At 47.2% G+C, this 15,103-nt stretch overlaps 1 protein-coding gene across 7 annotated transcripts in view; it reads left to right on the forward strand.

Moving 5' to 3' along the window:
• SYNRG (synergin gamma) overlaps window positions 1–15,103 on the forward strand; it is a 37,535-nt gene that overhangs the window by 18,028 nt on the left and 4,404 nt on the right. For 5 of the 7 annotated variants that reach the window (XR_010349334.1, XM_064394690.1, XM_064394688.1 and 2 more), the window contains 8 exons: window positions 1,159–2,103; window positions 8,675–9,262; window positions 9,616–9,779; window positions 10,476–10,529; window positions 11,207–11,303; window positions 11,567–11,715; window positions 14,244–14,354; window positions 14,897–14,932. Coding sequence is in view for 6 of the 7 variants with exons in the window: in XM_064394690.1 (XP_064250760.1) it covers window positions 1,159–2,103; window positions 8,675–9,262; window positions 9,616–9,779; window positions 10,476–10,529; window positions 11,207–11,303; window positions 11,567–11,715; window positions 14,244–14,354; window positions 14,897–14,932 (2,144 nt within the window). In the remaining variant the exon portion in view is untranslated. The remainder of the gene's footprint in view (window positions 1–1,158; window positions 2,104–8,674; window positions 9,263–9,615; window positions 9,780–10,475; window positions 10,530–11,206; window positions 11,304–11,566; window positions 11,716–14,243; window positions 14,355–14,896; window positions 14,933–15,103) is intronic. The other 2 variants (XM_064394689.1, XM_064394693.1) reach the window with 1 other exon arrangement.

Raw genomic sequence — 15,103 nt, forward strand, 5'->3', positions numbered from 1 at the left:
GTAAGGAGGCATTCATTTATGAAACCCCTGTGGTGTTTTGTGAGCTTCTCATGCTTGGAACCTCTTCAGGATGAAATGCTTGCAGTAAAGTGAAATAACATTTGATCTCTTTCTGTACATGTTCTAAAATATAGAAAGTTGCTGTATTTGCCTGCTGTCAAGGTCTGACCACTCTTAACCCTTTCACCAGCTTACATTTCTAATGGAAAAGTTTGCAATGCTTCAGTAAGTTTAGTTTGCTGTGCTGTTGCAGTTTTGATCAATGAGTAGCAACTTCAGGAATATTTATATTATTGCTGAGCCAAATGAATTGGTTTGGAGGGGAGGGAGAATGGAATTAAAAGGTGTAGTTGTGGTCCTTTACTGCCATTACGAAGAGTATTGTTTAAATCTTGGTTTAACTGATTTAAAGTGTGACACTGTGGTAGCTTAACAATTAAATGCTAGTGGTGTGTTTCTAAAACAGAAAAAAATCTATTTATTGGGCACTTGTCTTAAAGTAAACATCAATACTTTAAAATTGCAAGTAGTCCAAGTATTTACATGCTGGTGAATGGGTTAAACCGTGTTTTGTTGTTCAGAAGAGGAAAGTTATAATTCAGCACACCAAAATATTGAATGTAAATTCAATGAAAACATTCTTACCTCATGTTGGTTTTGTCTCAGCCATCTGGTGATCCCCCCTGAAAAAGCTGCAGTATTTCAGAGGGAGGAATTGCTTCCATAAAAAGCAAATACTGTATTGCTATAAGTGAAATTCAAAATTACATTCATTGTTTGGCAAACATGAAGAGGATGAGGTAGGGAGAAGAACTTGCATGGAGGCCAAATAAGGCGGTATTGATCTCCTTTTGAATCCATTTGCCATGGTGTGTTTTGATATTAACTCAGTGTAAAGGGAGTTTAGTATGACTTTGAGGCTGTTTGAGAGCATTAGGTGTTTGCTGGAGTGAAAAGTAGAACCACTGCCCTTGACACTTGTGTGGCTCGTGGAAGTTGAGTTTGCAGTTCCGTGTGCACCCCGAGGTCTCCCATTGAAACAGTTTGCCTAAAACCTTCTGACACTGCATGGAATAATTGGCTTGCTTGCATGGTGTGAACGTGCTGGGTTTCTTGTGCAGGGTTTAATTGTTGTTTTCTCCTTGTTTTCATTCCCAGGAGAGAACCTTGCAGAGTTCAAGCCCACAGCAGCCGACGATGGTTTCACAGATTTCAAAACCGCTGACAGCATCTCCCCCTTAGAGCCACCCTCCAAAGACAAAACCTTCCCTGCACCCTTCCCTCCTCTGCCTGCTCAGCCAAAACAGCCAACACAAGCCAAGCCCCCTTTGAATCTGGCAGACTTGGAGCTCTTTTCCTCTCCTGGAGAAAACAAGCAGCCATCCTTCCCACCTGCATTTAACACCTCCAAAGCGGGCTCCTTTCCCCCCCCACCCCTTCCATCCGCCTCTGCCCAGCCAGCACCCAGCAAAACTTCAAGCTTAGCTGATGACTTTGGAGAGTTCAACCTGTTTGGGGAATTTTCTAACGGCGCATCAGCCAGTGGACAGGATGACTTTGCAGATTTTATGGCTTTCAACAACAGCGCGGGGTTTTCCGAACAAAAACCCGACGACAAATACAATGCACTCAAGCTGGAGGCCAGCCCTGGCGCTCAGGCTGGCTCCTCAGGCAGCACAGTGAAGGGTGGGCAGAGCTCTGCCACCACTGCTACGCCCACCAAATATGACATCTTCAAGCAGCTGTCCCTGGAGGGCTCTGGAGCGGGCTTCGAGGAGGCCAAGGACAGCGCGCTCTCCTCGGCCAAGAGCGACGATGACTTTGCTGACTTCCACTCCAACAAGTTTTCTTCCAGCGGCGCCGAGAAGTCTCTGGTGGACAAAGTGGCAGCTTTCAAGCAGGCCAAAGAAGACTCAGCCTCAGTGAAGTCCCTGGATCTGCCTTCCATCGGCGGCAGCAGCGTGGGCAAGGAGGACTCCGAAGACGCGCTGTCTGTTCAGTTTGACATGAAACTGGCTGATGTGGGAGGAGATCTTAAGCATGTCATGTCTGATAGCTCTTTGGATTTGCCAACAGTTAGTGGCCAGCATCCACCAGCAGCAGGTGAGGAACTGGTTAGATTGCTCTGGTAACGTAGGTGGTGCAGATTCCTGTTCTCTGTGCTCAATTACAGTATTATGCACTCGTCTTTCAGTAGTGGAAGACTCCTCAGTGTGTGTCCCCGCCAGCCACGGCCCCTCAGCAGGGCACTCTTTAGTTCTTTGTCTTAGAAGACTATAAATATAACTAGCTGGAACAGTTTGTACTCCAGGCCAGTTTATTTTTGAGATGTAACATCATCATACTGGTACCTGTTCCCTATTGGCACTTAAGGGACTCGAGTGGGAAATATTCCAGTGCAAACAGTGTCATTCCATTTATGTCAGCAAGATGATGGCAGAGTCTCACTTTAATCTCTTGTTTTCCACAAAGCATTGGCTTGGGGACTTCCCCACTGGCGCTTCCCAAGGGTCACTAATTTGGGCTGTTAATGAGAAGCTGACTAATCAGCAACACAAGTGTGTTCCCCTTACAGTGGGGCTCAGTCTGGGTAGGCAGGATTTTGCAGGACTGCAGTTGCAGAGCATTTCACACACCTTGCAGTGTTAAATCCCTCGTGGAAATCATTGTGCCAAGGGGCTGCAAGTGCTGGTCTCATGATTGGGAGCTCTTGGACCTAAATTTAAACCATGGGACTTTCACTTTATCCTTATCAGGTTTCCACCTTCTTTAATTTCCCTTTATGACAACATTCCTGAGGGAGTGAACTGACCATCTCTGACCTGAACACATATCATAAAACAAATTTCCCAAGTGTCCTGCTTTTTCTTTTCATATATACATAGGAGATAAGCTGTAGTTAAATGTTCTGTGGCCTTCAACAACATGGGAACTATTACTGTGTTCTAGGACAAGTTTTATGCAGTCAAAGGCTTTTCTGAACAGGGGGAACATACAAACTGTAAATGTAAAAGCTCTTACTGCAAGAATTGGTTATTTCCACATGAAATATTTCTTCCATTTTTTGCAGATATGGGTAGAGAAAAGATATACAGTACTGTAATTTTGCATTATATGATATTTTTAAGTAGGGGAGAGAATTAAGTCGGCAACTTCGATGTGGAAGATACTCTCTAACAGGGTACAAATATCAGGAATAATTTATTAGCAAAGACATTTAATTTTCATATTACTGCTTGGGAAAACTCCAAGTTGAGTGAGCTGTCAAAACGTAGCACCAACAGTGTATTCTTGAATGTTTACTTTGGGTTTGAAAGCACTTTTTCCTAATATTTTTCTAGCCTCTTTTGGTGGTAGTTTGACTTCTGTAGCTCTTTACAGGACGTGTGATTTTGCCACAGCAATCCGTGATGAATAATTGCTGTTTGTGGCAGGAAAGCCTCTTCTTTTTGGTTTGTTTAAAGGGGTTAGCCCTTCATGTGCTTGTTGCTAAACTTTTGAACTCTGAAGTATTAATTAGAAGCTATTTTTATTAAACTTAAACAAGTCTGTATTCTCCTATGGTGCCAAGTTAGATGTTATTCCAAGAGGGAGAGTTTTGCTCCATTTAACTGTTTGGATTTGGTAGCAGGACGTGCTCTGGACACTGCTACAAACACTCCTGTGCTCATGTGTTCCTTTCTGTGTGTTTGATGCATTTCAAGCTGTGAACTGCTGATGGTCGAGTCCTTTATTTATTTTTATTTTTTTTTCAGTTTACATGAAGTTAAAAAGCAGATTTTTTTTTTTATTTTTTCCTCACCGTTTCCTTCGATCTGTAAATGTCAGAAAGGGGCAGCATCCCTTTGTCACCTCCCTGCTGGGAAGTGGGAGATTGTCCCTGTGCAAGGCCTGTGCCACCTCTGCAGGGGAGCAGCAGCAGGACAGAGGTGCAGAGGGTGGTTTGCCTTGGTGATGTGCCCACACAGAGCTGTGTCCCTGGGCTGGGAGCTTTGGCATTTGTACCTTCCAGGTATGGGCAGGTAGGTGCTGGGAATCAGGGAGAAATCCTTGCCTTGCTTCCCCTGTGCTCTCTTGAGGGATGAAAGCTTTCCAGATTTTCTCTCTGCAAAGGGGATACAGGCTCTTAACTCTGTGTGGAAGGTAGATGCTACTAATGTTGCCTGATTCCTCCTGCATTTACTCTATAACCCTTTGAGCACTGGCTGCATGCTGTTCGTTTGAACCAGGCTGCTTCTTTTGTTACACCAAATTTCTGTTCCACTCCCAGCTGAGAGCGTTTGGATGGGCACCTGCTCCTGTTGGGTGAGCCTGATTTGTTCTTGCTGCCAAAGGTTGCAGCCAGAGGAGCCCTGCCCCAGCACCCTCAAAGGGTTATCTGCTGCACTGACACACCTGTAAAGTACCTTTTTCTTTGGCATTACTGGAGATTCTCTGTATATTTTAATCAACTTCAGGTTTTTTTTGCTGCTTTTTCTAATGTCTGATTTCAACTAAACATTTCCTGTGTGAATGTGCCTTTTCAGATCTGCTTTGATATCTCTCTTCTGCAAGTATTGACCTGCATGCTTTTCTCTGATAGCGCCCTTCCGAGCTCCTCTGTATCACTATCTTTTGTGATCTGTAAGTCCTGCTGTGTTAATAAATATTATCTTGGCATATTTTGAAAACGTGGGGGTGTGTGTGATTTGTTGCAAACTAGCAATGTATCTCTTCTTCCTCAAAAATACAGAGTTTAAGGTTCTAGTGTCCCCTTAAGCTGGTGGGTGCCTTTCTCTCGCAGAGCAGGGTGTGGGTGAGCTTCCTTCTCCTCTTCCAACGCTCTGACCTCGCTCCCTGTGCCCTCCTGCATCTTTACATGTCAGCCTAAATCATATTTTTCCAAAGATCTGTGTTTGAGAGGGATGGAGTGGAGGAAATGTGTGGTGGCAGGGTTGTTTTCTGTGAGTTGGCACTGAAAAACTGTGTTGCTGTCTAGACTTTTGTGAGCAGCAGCCCACTCAGTAATATTCTGATATTTATTTACCTAATCCAGTGTGAGCTAACCAGAACCCCCAAGTAAATTTTCCATTTGGGAAGTTCTACCTTTTAAATATTGAAACTTTCAAACATGAGTGACAGCTGCAAATTTTTGGCATGCAGTTATGTCACTTCACATTCCTCCAGCTCCTGAGCCACTGACAGCTTGGGATTAGCATCAAATTAGGAGACAAGGAAAAAAGCTAAAAATAATTGAGATGTGGAATAGTTAAAATGTTGTGGGGTTTTGGAGTTGCCACAAGAGCAGAAACCAGCCCAGGAAGCAGAGTGTGGCTTTTCTTCTTTACACCAAACTGGAGAGGCTTTAAAAGGGGGAAAAAAGAAAAAGGGAGAAAAATATAACACCCCTGCTTGGTTCTGGAGATCCCAGGTCGTGCCCAGCCCTGAAGGTTTTTAAACCAAAGCTTTGAACATAAAGCTGAGACCTAATTCTGCAGGGCTGGTGCAGTTAGTGTTTGTTGAGCCAGTCACTCCTGGAGGAGGGAGGAACATTCATGACTGTAATTATGATGTTTTTGTCCAGACTGGACAGTCAGATTGACTGCCTTGCCCTCATCTGGGTTAATTCTGCACACAGAAGAGCTTTTCCACCCTGGTTTATCCTGGGAAGGCTCTGACAGGGAGGGTGTGGATGTGTTTGCCATGGCTTCCCAAGGGCCTCTGTGGGCCTGAGCTCCCAGTGGCAGCTCTGGGGTTTTATTCTGTGAAACGTTGATCATTTCAAAATAATTAGCAAATCCTGTAATTCCACAAGGTTTGGAGCCTTTTCTCTCCTGTTTCCTTCATTATTATTTATCTTGGAGCATTGTTGATGGTTTCCACCTTAGCTACAGCCATTCTTCAGAGGAAGCAAAGGGAATAATTCCCTTTTTGTTAACTGTTCCAGGCTTCCCCAGCTGAGAAACGGGCTGGGGATTTCTCAGATTGCTGACAGGCATGGCAGTGCCAGCAGCAGTGCATGGAGCTGTGTTCTGCAGCCTGCTGGCCCTTTCTGGGGAGCAGAGAGCAGGTGGAGCCTGCAGGGGACGTTCCCAGGGTAACAGCCTGTAACAGCACCTGTGTCACCCTAACAACCAAAACGTGGCACCACAGCTTATTCATCAGGCTCTGATACCCACTGAAATACAAAAACCTGAAAGTCTCCTCTGCTGGCTGAAATCTCCAGATTTATTCCAATGTCCCTGAGTTGTCTTCCTCAGTTTTCTTCAGATAATCACTAATGCTGTCCAGGGCTTCCCTTAAATGATTAAACTGTTGACATTGAAGGCTCCAGCTTGTAATTTGCCTGCAGCCATAACTTAATCCTTGGTAGTTGAAATAAATTATTATAGTTGGCTCAAATCAGGGGTGGCAAGTTTTTCTTTAGATGAGATAAGACTGGGAAGCAGTATTTTAAACTGTGTTTCAGCCTGCTGTGCATTCCTTGCAGCCAGTGCTTTCCCTTGCCTGGCTCCTGCAGGTGCACCTGGTACTTTGGGTTCCACATTCTGATTTTTCATACTTCTCACTAAATTGTTTTAGGACTGCTTGAGCTGTTAACACTGACTCTGAATGCAGTGTTTTTCCAGTCATATAAAATTCCTAGAGAAAGGTTTATTCACTGGAGTGATCCTTTGATAACAAAAACAAATGTACAGGATTGAACCATTACATTTCACCTGAGCCCTTGCACCTCTTCTGAGGTTTCCTGTCTGCCTGAGTTCACAGACAGAGGATCTTGACTCTTGGTTTTGAATAATTAAACTATTGTTCTGCCTCCCCTGCCCTATTGATTGCAGCTCAGCTCAGGATTCCCCCTGGAGCCTGCTGTGCTCCTGCCCTGCCCTGGGCCTTCAGGATGTGTTTGCAGCTCAGGATTTGGCACAGGAATGGTCCCAGCAGGGTGTGGGTGTGCAGGTGCTGGGGGGGATCAGCACTGCTCCCTCTCTGGAGCCCTGGGGAGGCTCAGGGCTGTGCTGGCTCTGGAGCACAGCGTGGAGGGGAGCAGAGCTTGCCTGGTAGCTGGTGGTGTTTGCAGGATCCCAGGATGGATTACAGCTGGCTCACGTGTTGGAGGTGGTTCTGGCTCTCTCTTTGATGCCAAGCTTTCATTTCCCTCCTTCAAACAAAAACTTGGGAGCACAGGCTGTGGTGTGTGGTGCTAAATCACCGACCCCTCTGTGGCTCCTCTCACTCAGGTGATTCCACCTCTGTGTTCACCCTCTGCAGATGCTCTGCACACCCACAGTTCCAGGAGATGTGTGTGCAGGGCTCAGCTCTGCCTTTGGGGTGCTGGCAGCTGCAGGAGGGGCTGATGGGTGTCACAGTGTGCCAGGCTGAGCTGTGCCCTGTGTTGGTCAGGTTCTCCATCAGCCACGTGTGAGGGTCATGCCTGGGGAGCAGCCTGGAGCCTGGCCTGCTCTCCCCTCCAGTGGGGTGAATAAACCAAGGCAGAAATGGGTTGTTAGAATGGTTTCATCCTTGGGCTGCTGGCTGGAGTGGAGGAAAAGGACAGCTGGGAATTCAGCTTGTTTCACCCGTCAGAGCCCAGCGTGCCAGCCTGTGCACCCCTTGGTGTTCAGCCCCAGGGAGGCTCAGGAAAAACTTCCTGTGGTCTGGGTTTGCTGTTCCTGCAGCTGCCAGACCCAGGCAATCCAAACTGACAATTGCTCCTGCTGGAAAACAAATTGTTCCTGCTGGAAACAAGTGCCAAGAGTAGGGTAGGAGGGCTGCTTTGCTGGGGAGGGGGCTCATGCTGCAGTGCAAGCTGCCCAGCCCTGGCTCCCTGTGCTCTGGGGAGCAGTGCCAGTCTGGAGGTGAAGGATCAGCAGGGTGGGAGCAGCCAGAGCCCCCTCTGATCTCACACTGCCCCTGGCAGGGAGAAGAACCTATTGGGCCATGTAATCACCAGGTGGGTATAAATGTTTAGAGCTTTCTGCAAAATAATTGGATTTTCTCTAGATTTCGCTTTTACAAACTATTTATTCAGTTAAAGCATGATCTCTGCAATGTCCCTGTCAGGGCTGGCACCTGGAAGTCTGACGAGTCGGCTGTGCAGCACTGCAGGAGCCCTGATAAGCTCACACAGGATTTCTAGGCTTTTTTAGATCCTTGCAGCACATTTTTACATGTTATTTGTATCAAAGCATGAATATGAAATTAAAGTGTATTAATACTTTATCAGAGGAATGGAAAAGTCAGGCCAGTCTTCTGTGTGGTTGGATTTGATAAGATGAAATAACGCATTAAAGGTGTTTGAGTTGGAACATTTCTATTTTGATTGTAGATTCTGCAGCCAGAAAACTCAACTGGTGATCTGTGCAGCCTGGACTGGCCAGAAACTTTTTAAATTTATTTATTTATTTATTTATTTAGTGTTTCTTCACTACCATAGTGGTACGGTGACTTTCAGCTTAAAATGTAAGATGGCATTGAAAGGTCAAGGCTTAAATTTATTGAACAGAGAAATTTTTGCATGAAATGCTCAGGTATTTTCCAGGTTATTTTTGTGCAAACTCCAGCTGAAGCCTCAGCGAGACACCAGTCCCTGTGTCTGTCCTTGCAGCTCCTCCAGGCTCTGGGCGAGCCGTTCTTGGGCGGCGTGGCGAGTTTGGGGGTTTGAACTTCAGCTCCTAATTGTGGGGCTTTGTTTCAGATGTGGATGACTTAAAGGGTGGCCCGTTTGGAAGCTGTCCCAGTGGCTCTGCAGTCAGCAGCCTGGCCAGCTACGAGTGCCCCGGCTCGGACAGGGAGGAAGGCCAGCAGGGCAAGCGGCTCTCCCGCCCCGCCCAGCCCTCCGCGGCCACCGCTGTCCTCCAGAAGAAGGAGACCTTCTTTGGCAGCTCGGAAAACATCACCATGACAACGGTTTCCAAAGTGACAACCTTCTCCAGCGAGGATGCTCTGCAGGATGTTTCCTTCGCAGCCTTTGCGAACTTTAAGGACTCGGGGCCGGTCCCCGGCGGTCCCGGCGACGATGACATCGGGGACTTTGGGGACTTTGCCAGGCTTCCCTCAGAAGCTCAGGATGCAGCAGCAGCTGACACAGCCCTGGGCGCTGATCTCCTCGCTGGAGCCCCCTCTGAGCTGCGGAGAGAGGCCACGGATGACTTCGGAGAGTTCCAAAGTGAAAAACCAAAAATCAGCAAGTTCGACTTCTTGGTGGCCACTTCCCAAGGCAAGGTGAAGTCCAGTGAGGAGATGATCAAGAGTGAGCTGGCCACCTTTGACCTGTCTGTGCAAGGTAAGCCTGCCCACCCTGGAACCTCATGATGCATGTGCTCATCAAAGGCTGGTTTTCCTAATTGAATCATAAATTAGCTAATGGGGATTGTTCCAAAGGCTGCTGGAAGGGACCTGAATCTTCTCATTGATTTCTGTGGCATTTGGAGCAGGTCTTTTTCTACAAGGAAAATATTTGTTGTGCCAAAAACCTGTAAGAATTGAGGGACTTGGGGAGATCTGCAGCAGTCACTGAGTAAAGAGAAATATTTGCTCTTCTGGAGGAGCGGGACAGCCCTTGCTGCCCCTTCATTCATTTTAAATAGCCTGGGTCTTTGGAGTGAAGGAATAACTTTGTACAACCTGACTTTTTAGGGTCTCATAAGAGGAGCCTGAGCCTGGGGGACAGAGAAATCAGCCGTTGCTCCCCGCTGGCAGCCCTGGAGCAGCCGTTCAGGGACCGCTCGAACACGCTGAGCGAGAAGCCAGCCCTGCCCGTGATCAGGGACAAGTACAAGGACCTCACTGGGGAGGTGGAGGTGAGGAGCTCTGCAGCACACCCGGGCTGCCACTGACACCTGGGGCCTTCTGTGTCCCACTTTGTGGGGCTCTGCCTGCTCGAGCGTGGGCGTGCCTGTGAGATGTGGCCGGGTGCAGTCGGGTGTTGTGAGTGGGACCTGGAAGTTTCTTCTCTCACATCTGTAAGGGAAAGTGGGAGAACACAGGATGTTGTCTGAAACGCAGAATCACTTGACCTTGCAGCCTAAGCTTTTGACTGCAAATGAGTTACAGTTTAAATCTAATCCCAGCTTTGGCAGAGGCAGTTTGCTTTGGGAATGGCATCGCTTTTTGGCTGTGTGTAGTTATTTCTCTTGCTCATCCTGAGAAGAGATGGGAGAAGGACTCAGATTAAATCCTGCTAATCCCCATTGCTAGAACAGCAGACTGGAACAAATGTGTCAGGAGGAGGTGTGTGCATTGAAACCATTTACCCACCCCTATACATTCTCCTTTTGAAACTCATTCCCACTCCCAGAAATCAAATTTTAGAGTTCAGGTGCATAGAGAGTCTTGAAATAATGGGGAGAAATTAGGAACAGATCCGTTAAAAGTTCACACAGCTGATGTGCAAACAGTCTTTTGAGACACCTGTCTGCTGTGTGTCTGTTGAGTAGGAGGGAGGGAGGGAAATGTGTGTAGGAACAAGACTGAGCCTGTCCTTCTCTGTGCTCTAGGAGAGTGAGAGGTACGCCTACGAGTGGCAGAGGTGCCTGGAGAGTGCCCTGCAGGTGAGTGTGGCTGCTCCTCCTCCAGACCTTCCCTCCTCCCTCAGGACCTGTTTGAGACCAGCAGGCAGAGGAGATGTGGGAATCAGCCCTGGCAGTTGCAGTTTTTAAACCAAAATCTGCCTCCTCCTCCTCACTAAACACCCGACCCTGCTCTCCCTGTGGCTGGGGGTTGGTTTGGCTTTTCCCTGAACACTGCAGCCCTCTGGCTGGTGGGGTGGCCCTGTGTTGGGTGCCCAGGGTTGTGGTACCAGTGCCTGCTCTCAGGGCTGCCTGAGGGACAGAATTGTTGTGTGCTGTGCCCAGGGCCCATCCGTGTGCTGCTGTGAGACATTTCACAGCCAGATCCGTGCTCCTCAGCATTTCTTCTTGGCATTTGAGGATTAGAGAGCCCAAACTCTGAATGCTCTTATGAAATTAGACAGCAAGGCATGCATGCCCTTAAAACTCTTATTTTGGTAATGAAAGTATTGGGGGGAATACATCAAGGTTTTAAATGTTCATCCTTCCCCCTGATCTACTTAAGCAGGAGTGTATAAAACATGTGATGGAGTGTGGCAATCATTTCTTGTTTAATTTGCCTCCTTTTCTGAATAACAGCTTCTGCTGGGGGTAATCTTGTTTGTAATGATTATTTAAAGATAGAAACCAAATCATTTTATGAAATTCATTCCCATCAGGTCATAAAGAAAGCCAATGACACCTTAAATGGAATCAGCAGCTCATCTGTTTGCACTGAAGTTATCCAGTCTGCCCAAGGCATGGAATATTTACAGGGTATGTTTTAATTCTCCACGTGCTTTACACTGAAAGTTCTTCCCTAAAAACCAGGAATTTAAAATAATGCCATCTCTTCCCCAGACGGCATTATTTAAATCCTAATCTCTGCCTGCATCTGAATAATGAAGAACTCTTCTGCCAAATAAATGTAACTCCAGCTTTGACCTGTGCCACCCTCCTGTGCCACTCTGCTTTTGCCATTCCTGGGTTCAGGGCTGGGGCTCCAGTGCAATCTCCTTTTCCCTGCTTTACATCCACAGGGGTTGTTGAAGTCTACAGAGTAACAAAGAGGGTGGAGCTGGGCATCAAAGCAACTGCAGTGTGCAGTGAGAAGCTGCAGCAGCTGCTGAAGGACATTGATAAAGTGTGGCACAACCTGATCAGCTTCATGTCCCTGGCTGCTCTGACGGTAAGACCCAAATAAGCTGCCTGGTGGCTGAAACAAATGTCTTAATTTTATTTTTAAAGGCTTTGTTGGGTGTGCTGAGTTGACTGTTTGTGTTTCTTGTCTTGGAGAATGGAAATGAACTTATTTGTGAAAGCCAGTTTAAACCCTCTGAGAAAACTGTTATTAATGCACAAACATGATGTTGTTTTACTTGGTACCTCAGTGATTTACTTGGTACCTCAGTGATTTACTTGGTACCTCAGTGATTTACTTGGTACCTCAGTGATTTAGGTGGTGTCCTGGGTGTCTGTGGGCATCTCCAGTAAGGCAAATTTAATAAATCCAACTAAGCCATTTTACAAAGCCAGAATGATACAGACATGTCTTGGTTTTTAATATCCCTGCAGCTGGCTCTAGTGCTCACAGTTCCATAACACACAGTGGAGCAACACAGGAGCAACTGAACTGTTTTCCCTTCTCTCTGCATTTGGAAATGCCCGAGTTTGTTTTGGTTCCTGCCACAGACTAAACAGCTTTTCCTGCTCTGCAGTGCCAGGAAAAGCTCCCAGACAGGCTGGGAGGAGCTGGGTGAGGGACACAGGTAGGGGTGGTCTGAGGGGAGCATCCCTTGGGAAGGGTCTGCAGAGGAGCTGGGGTGGAGAGGGGCACAGAACAGACACAAACAGAGGGCAGGAAAACCACCCTGCCATTCAGTACCTCCTGGGGTTTGTGTGCAGGAGATACAAGGTGCAAAATCCCCTTTAACCACCAAAAACTCATCATTTGACTCAGTGCCTGCCCAAGGAGCCTCCAGGATCAGCACAGCCCACCAGGCAGCACTGAGCACATCACCACCACGGGGAGGTTTCCTCAGAGGTTTTTAATTTGTGGCTTCCTCCCTGCACTGCAGCTGTGGCCACAAAAGGTTTTTTTCCTTCCCAACAAACACTCATTTATAAGCAAGGCTTGGAGTTCTTGGTTTCTGCTTGAAATGCCCTGCAGCTCACTGGCACTCCCTGCAAGGCAGGTGTTATAAATGATCAGTCCTTTTTTACACACCTTTTGCACATTTTGAACCTCCCCAGGTGTTTTGGTGATGCACAGAGCCTGCCATCCTAGGAAATCTATATCCTCAGCATTTTCCTGCCTGGCAGAGGAGTTTTCTAGCCCTGGATTCACCTGCTTGAGCTCTGGCATTGCTGAGAGGAGCAATCCCAAGAGCTGCCAGGATCTTTTCCTCATTCAAACAGGTGGATTAAAGTACAGTTGCTGAAGTGCTTTTCCTTGGAAGATTACAGGGATTACAGCAGCCCAGAGCTTGGCCCCTGTTCTCTGGCCACAGCAGCTCCTGGCTCGTGCTGCAGCTGCAGCTGCAGGAGCTGCAAGCAGTGACTTCTCACCTGCACAGAGCCCAGCTGAATTTACACAAACCAGGGGCCCTGGGATTCTCCCCATCACCCCTGATCTTTCCTCTCTGCCCCATGGGTTCACTGGGAGGGGTGGCAGCCCCCCCTCTGCTGCTGCAGGACCCTCAGTGATGCAGAAGGGCCAGTTCACTGCATAGCAGGATCCCAGCTCCCAGGCATGCTCTTGGAAAGGTTAATTTTATCTTTTAAAGGGTTTTGTGACAAGGTAATTTTATGCACAGCCTCGTGGTTTTTCACAGCAAATTGCAGGATGACCTTCTCATTTGCTTCACTCATGCATTTGGTAAACAAATATTAGAGTGCCTTTATTAATTTGATTGATCTGCTCAGAGATTAAAGGTGGTTTTTTGCAGGATTCCAGTTACTCTCCAGCCATTCAGCAGGGCAGTGTGAGCAGCATACCCACAGTGTGGATTAAGACACTCATGGCCTGGGATCACACAGCTTTTAAAGCTTCTTGCATTTCCAGTCATTGCCTTTATTTGCATTTGAACAGTTTTGTATCATTTTTATGCAGTGTTTTAATTGATCATTCATCCTGTGGCTGAAATGTGAGGTTAAGTCCTAGAAAAGTGACCACAATAATTTGTTATTTGCAGGTTTATTCTCCCACCCTTTGCCTGTCTTTAACCTGAGCATGTGTGTGGCTGGTGGCCTGAATTCCATGGCTTGGTTAACGTTAATATCCCATTTTGTACTGCTCTGCCATGTTGTAGGTTCAAATAAAACCCCAAAAAGAGACAACCAGGTTGCCTTTTTTGCTGAGGCAATCCCAGGGATCCAGGACAATGAACCCTGCAGCAGCCACCTCCCAGGGCTGGCTGGGAGAGCTCCCTCCCCACAGCTGCACAAACACCTGCAGGTTCTCTGTTTGCCTTCCCCCAGCTCCCAGTGCTCCTGGATGTGGGAATGTGCAGCTCAGGAATTCCTTTGAGGCCTTTTTGAAGACTTGGAGTGTTATAAATTGGTGGAGATGGCAGATCCACCCTGACAGCTCTGATGGTTGTCACCCTGCCATGCCACGTGACACGCTGGCTCCTGGTGCTCAGTAATTTTTATTGGGATGCCTGAAACGTTCTCAGGCACTGAAAATGCCTGAAAGTTCCTGTCTGCTTTCTTCAGCCAGATGAAAACTCCCTGGATTTCTCCTCCTGCATGCTGCGCCCGGGGATTAAGAATGCCCAGGACCTGGCCTGTGGAGTGTGTCTCCTCAACGTGGACTCCAGAAGCAAAGTAAGTGTGTGCTGCTGGAATCCTTCTGAATTTACACTTTGGGCTGCCATGTGTAGAATCCCAGACTGGTTTGGCTTGGAAGGGCCCTCAGAGCCCCCCCAGTGCCACCCCTGCCGTGGGCAGGGACACCTCCCACTGTCCCAGGCTGCCCAGCCTGGCCTTGGCACTGCCAGGGATGGCTGCATTGAAAAGTAAAATTCCTGCTTATAATTTGTAAGCTCTGCTCTGTAGCTGGGTCTCAGTAAAATCCTGAAATGGAATGTCCAGTGTTCCTTGGGCTTTGGTGTGACACAGTGTGGAGAAAGGGTTGAGTTTAATTGTTCCTAATGGGCAAGAAACTGGCATACTGAGATTTAAAAATACATACATTTTTTAACAAATAAAATTTTTTTAATGACTTTTCTTCATGAAATGGCTCACCAGAGGGGACTGTTGCCACTAGCAGAGCTGGGAGGGCCTCCCAGGACATGTGCAGAGCTGTGCCAACCAGTTAAAACTAGAGGCACTTTTCCTGACTTTTTTTGGTTTCAACGTTATTTCAGAAAGAAGAGAAACCTGTGGAAGAACTTCCCAAAAAAGTATGAACCTGTGAAAAACATTCTTTCTAGACTCATTCTTCTTGAGTGTGGAAGGCTGAGCTGCTGCTGGGCTCTCAGCTGTCATTTCAGTTGTACCAATCATTAATCCTCTTCTCCAGTGTTTTGTGGCTGTTAACTCTTGATCTGATCAACTAACATGCTCCAGAGCCT

The sequence above is a fragment of the Passer domesticus genome, chromosome 19 (assembly GCF_036417665.1).
Source record: "Passer domesticus isolate bPasDom1 chromosome 19, bPasDom1.hap1, whole genome shotgun sequence".
Lineage (NCBI taxonomy): Eukaryota > Metazoa > Chordata > Aves > Passeriformes > Passeridae > Passer > Passer domesticus.